General features: G+C 46.3%; 1 protein-coding gene and 1 pseudogene across 1 annotated transcript in view; one reads left to right on the top strand and one right to left on the bottom strand.

Moving 5' to 3' along the window:
• The window catches only part of IVL (involucrin), a 3547-nt gene extending 1032 nt beyond the window's left edge, over positions 1-2515 (bottom strand). The window contains 2 exon segments of the mRNA XM_069078071.1: positions 3-403; positions 2361-2515. Coding sequence (XP_068934172.1) covers positions 3-380 — 378 coding nt within the window. The 5' untranslated portion in view covers positions 381-403; positions 2361-2515.
• The window catches only part of LOC138153746 (heat shock cognate 71 kDa protein pseudogene), a 572612-nt pseudogene that overhangs the window by 322884 nt on the left and 244133 nt on the right, over positions 1-5595 (top strand).

Raw genomic sequence — 5595 nt, 5'->3', positions numbered from 1 at the left:
TCCAGCTGCTCTTCCAGCTGCTGTTCTTGCTTGTGTTCCAGCTGTTGTTCCAGCTGTTTCTCCTGTTTATGTTCCAGCTGTTGCTCCAGCTGCTCTTCCAGCTGTTGTTCTTGCTTGTGTTCCAGCTTCTCTTCCAGTTGCTGCTCTCCTTTCTGCTCCGACTGTGGAGTAAGAACAGGAACTCTCTTCACAGGAATGGTGGGTTCTTCTTGCACATCTAGGACTTTCCCAGGCACTGAGCATGGTGCAGATACTGGTGTGGGCTGCTTCACTTCTTTCTGCGGGACAGGGACAGGAATCTGGGGTAGGGGTTGTTTACAATGCTCCTGGTTAAGGGCAGGAGGAAGACTCACAGGCTGTTTGTGCTGATAATAAGACATCTTGGAGTTGATGTTAATTCTACCTAAGGGAAAAAAAATTTTTAAGTTACCACAGGGGCTCAGGACCTAGTTGAGAGGTTAGAAGCCAGGAACCATAGGCAGCACCTGACTTCTCATTTGTAAAAGCACTCCACTGCTAAATGAGGAGCTCTACCATCCTCCTGAAAAATGGAAGAAGCTTACCAGTAGGGGTGGGGAGAGAAACAACTGTAACTTGGTGATAATCCATTGGTGGTATCAAATTAGCACCTTGATCCCAGGAGACTTTAAGACTTGCAAAAGCACTTTCCCTATGTCATCTCATTTTATGAGATGGGGAATATGGAGCTAGGCAAATACAGTCCTGCCCTCAAGAACAACAACCATATGCTATTAAGTCTCTATGGAGGAATTTGAACTCAAGTCTTTCTGAATCCAAGTTTAACACTTTAAACATTGTGCCCTATAGCTGCCCAATCCTGGGGACTGAATCTTTGTTAGAAGAGTAGATCAAGAGTAGATCAAGGGAGTGCTGCTAGGTGGTGCAGTGAATAGAGCACCTGCCCTGGAGTCAGGAGGACATGAGTTCAAATCTGGCCTCGGGCAAGTCACTTAACCGCAATTGCCCTGCCTTCCCCCTCCATGGAAAGCAAAAAACTAAATTTAATTTAAAAAAAGAATAGATCGGGGTGGCCAGGTGGCTCAGTGAGTAAGAGCACCAGCTCCAGTGTCGGGATGACCTGGATCAAATCCGGGCTCAGATACTCAGCACCACACCCAGAAGGCTCAGATACTCAGCACCACACCCAGAAATAACTGGCCTTGTAACCTTGAGCAAGTTACTTAACCCCAACTGCTTAAAAAAAAAAAAAAAGAGTAAATCAAGGATTGCCCTGAAAGAGGCTCATGCATTTAGGGTTATAGGATATCTAGGCTACCCCCTCATATTACAGATGAGATAAATTACTTTCCCAAGGTCTAATTTGGATCTAGGCACTCTATTTTAATTTACCTCTTTCCAATATAACACATTTTTGTTGTTGTTCCGTCATTTTTCAATTGTGCTCAACTCTTCATGATCCCAATTGAGATTTTCTTGGCAAAGATACTAAAGTGATTTGCAAATTTCTTCTCCAGCTCATTTTACAGATGAGGAAACTGAGGCAAACTGAGTTAAGTGATTTGCTCAGGGTCACAAAGCTAGTAAGTTTCCAAAGCAAGATTTGAACTCACTAAGATAAGTCTTTCTAACTCCAGGCCCAGCATTCTATCCACTGTGCCACCTAGCTGCCCCATATAACATACTACCTCCTTTGCTAACCAATACCACTACCATTAGGGGTGAAATGCAAATGTGAGGAAAAGAATGAAGGAGAAGGAGCCTAACCCTTCTTTTCCGAAATCTGAAATCTGAAATAAACCAACTTTCCACCCACTGGATAACATCCATTCAGTACTATACATGGAAAACCTGCTAGATTTACATTTAGAGGATCTGGGTTAGGATTCTGGATCTGCAGTTCACTTACTTACCTTCTCTTTGCCTCAGTTTCCTCAAATGTAAAATGAGGAGTTTGAACTAGATGTTCTGTAAGGTCCTATTCAGATCTACATCTATGATCCTATGATCTTAGCACTTTGACCCTCTATATTCCAAATTCTATTCCTACAAAGGGACTGCTGACACACCTCTTCCCAGACCCCAGGCTTGGGATGCAGTCCCACCCCCTCCTTGGATACATTATTATAGACTGTCATATGTTCATGGATTATCTGTGCTATGCCTTCCCTTCTCTAAGCATGGAGACAAAGATTCACAGGCTAAGTATACATTACTGAAACAAAGTAACACATCTAGATACAGTCGGAGAGCATTCAAACCTGTGCACCCCTCCCCACCCCATCGCCAACCAGACTTCCCTGAGCTCTGCAGCCACAAAGTTAACCATGATGGAAGGGACACTGCCCCAAAGCCCCCAGGATAAGTTGGCTGAGACTTACCAGTGTTGGTCAGGGGAAGCTGAAGAGCAGGCTTCAGAGTGCTGAGCACTGGGGTGGGAGAGGCTTTATAACCCAACCTTCAACGTGTGGGGCACTGGAGCGAGATGGGGACTGACTGGTTTCACCAGCCCAGGTTGGTTAACTTCCTCCAGTCCCTTCCTGACTCATGCTCAAATCTAGCAGGAAACTCTCCCTGAGGGCTCTTTCTTCCAGGGACAGCTCCTATGCCACTGAAGTGTTCTCCAGCGTGACACTCACCTGATGGGGCATTTGCTAGGGTCTCTATTGGGTGAGGCATATAGCCTTGGGTTCCTGGGCCCCATTTCCTCTTCCCTTGTGACTTTAGCCATACCTCTCCATTTCCTCACCTGTAAAATGGGCTCAGGGTTCTGGGCCCCATTTCCCCTTGTGACCTTAGCTATGCCTCTCCTCTATACCTCCATTTCCTCATCTGTAAAATGGGGTAATCACATTTATTGAAGTGTGAGATGAATCTCAAGGACCTGGAGGAAAAAGGTATTTGGGAAGATCAGAGGACCTGGAAGAAAGGGTAAAAAGTTCAGAGCCCTATGCAAAGGAAGGAGAGGAGGAGGCTGGAATTTATCTAGGATATACCCTCAGACCTCCTCATACAAAATGTGACTTCATATTATAAACTATTAGAAGTCATCTAGTTCAAACTCTGGCATATGTAATAAGACTAAATTTTGTAAAGGTAATGTATCTTTACATAAAGTCAAAATATTTCCTTTTAAACTGGATCATGACCATGTCCCCAGAACCACTCTGGGCATTGTCTTGCACCCCATCCAAACAACTTAACTGATGTCCCTAAAAGACCCTGTTCTAAAGTGATCTCCTGAATGCACTGGTTACACAGTACTATAGGGAGGTGTGGGGAGTACATTGTGCTTCTTTTTATTTCCATTTAGAGCATAAAATAAACATGGGAATGTTGCCATGACAAATAATTTGTTGCTGCTTCCATCTGGGACAGATCCAATGAGGTTTCCCTGTTCTCTACAGTTTCTCCAACTTTCGCACCAAAGCCGTAGAGCAAGAATTGCCAAGAAGATCTTTGAAGAGAGGAGAAAGGGGATATCATCAGTAAGCACAATGGAATTACCACCAGGATCAAATATAAATTCTTTTGTTTGTTATTTAAGCTCTTCACAAGCTAGTCCCTGCCTACCTTGGCCATCTTCTTAAGCTCTCCTCTGCTCTATACACTCTACAATTCAATCACACAGACCTCATGACACCTTCTCCCACTTCTGCGGGACAGCCTTTGTACAGGCTGTTTAAAATGCCTGGGTGGGATTATTTCCCTCTTTACCTCTGCCTCAGTTTCTCTGACAGCTCAAAGTCCACCTTCTACAGAATATCTTTCTCAAGCCCAAAGAGCTGCTATTATACTCTCCCCCAGTTACATCTCCTCTGTGTGTCTGTATACACACACACACACACACACACGGGAGGGAGGGGGTACACCTACTTATTTTTTTCATGTCTCCCTGTCTAGAATGTAAGCTTCTTCAGGGCAGGGACTATATTTGCCTAGCTTTGTATTTCCCAACTCTTAGCACAGTACCTGTTCCAGAATAAGCAAATAATACATGCTTATTGACTGACGGAAATGTGTCCTTCAGAAAGGTCAATGGCATGGAAAGATCTCACCTTTCTCAAGTCTGAGCTTTTTTCTCTCTCTTCTACAAGTATCTTACTTTCCCCCTGGACTTACCCCTTTCACATCTGCTCCTACCTCCATCCCACCTTCTCTGGGTTCTACCCTCCTCATATTCCCTCCTTTCCTCTCCCCCAATTTTGTCCTCCCCACCCCCTACATGTGCCCTTTCACTGCAGCCTTCTCCTCCCTAGCCTTTACCTGTGATCCAAGGACTGACATAAATCTCACTGGGTTTGGGGGGGGAGGGCTCAGTGGAGGTGAGGAGCAAGGGAGGGAAGAGCAGCTTCTGACCCTCCAGTTCTGGAAATGGCCAGTTCATCCCTACCTCATCCATGCCCTATCTCCCTGCCCCTTCCACCTACACTTCTGATCTTTCCCAGAGGAGGGGAGAGTCAGAGGAGCCAGACCCCCTGCCTTAACCCTATACAGTTTTCCTTTTCGACTAACATAGTGACCCAGTTTTGAAGGGGAGAGAGTGGAGTGTGAGAGATAGGGAGCAGGAGGAGTTCCTAAGGGATGAGAACAAACCTCCTGGACCTAAGGTGGTGACAGTGGAGGTGATGTCAGAGCAGTGAATGTTCCCATAGTCTCTCACAAGCTTCAGAACCATACATCTTAAAGGCCAGAAACTTGGCTCCTCCTAAGAACCTGTATTGCCTCACTTGCATGCTTAATGACCTGTCCCTTTCACCTCTGAATGCTGAGCTCAGAGGGGAAATATGGCCCTGGCAAGTCTGTGACAGCCAAGAAGAACTAGTAGCTGTCGAGGAAGTCACACCGGTTGAATGGGTTTCTTGGGCCAGGGGTATCTGAGACATCTTCTCCACCCTCTGATTCATAACATAATGAGGGCCTTGGGGGGGAGTATGTCCGTGTGATCATTCGATCATTCCAGGAAAATCAAGAAGAACAGGTGGGAGGTGGGGAATAGAAGAGGGTGGAGGAGGGGAAGGAGGAGCAGAGTGAGGGAGAAGATGAAATTAGAGAATCTAAGGATAGCTAGAAAAATCAGACCCCCAGTTTCCCCCTTCAGGGCCAGGTCCTGCACTTCTCTGGTTGCCCTTTGAGGGAACCGCTCTTGAGTGGGTTTCTCTCTAACCCCTAGCCTGCCTTGGGGTTGACCTCACAGGTCCACAAACTCACACGATGAGTGGAACTGTCCAGCCCGGCCTGTATAGCCAAGATGAGCTCTGGTCTCTTTCCCTGTTAGCCCAGACCATCAATGTTAATTGATGTGAATGTTGGGTCTCAACCTGGGCCAGGAGTCCAAGGGCAGTTTCCTTTTTGGAGCAGGGAACTTGCTGGTTTCTGCCTATAGTGACCTGTCTGACCGATGTTTAGGGAGGAAAAGGGGGAAAGGTATCTAAATATCAGACTTGATATCTTCCTTCCACATCAGGTTGGGGTTAGGTTTGAGGTGAGGGAAGGGGAGGGGCAGGGAGGAAGGAGGGGAGGCAGGGACAGCCTCCATCATGTTCTCACCATCCAGATATGCTGACATGGGCAGCTAGTCCTGAAAAGACATCAAATGAGATCTCTGCCCCAACC

This window comes from Petaurus breviceps, unplaced genomic scaffold (genome assembly GCF_028583685.1).
Source record: "Petaurus breviceps papuanus isolate PSGF00001 unplaced genomic scaffold, PetGlider_PUasm1.0 91023, whole genome shotgun sequence".
NCBI lineage: Eukaryota > Metazoa > Chordata > Mammalia > Diprotodontia > Petauridae > Petaurus > Petaurus breviceps.
The sequence above is the reverse complement of the archived record's forward strand: the minus strand, read 5'-3'. Positions and strand labels throughout refer to the sequence as shown.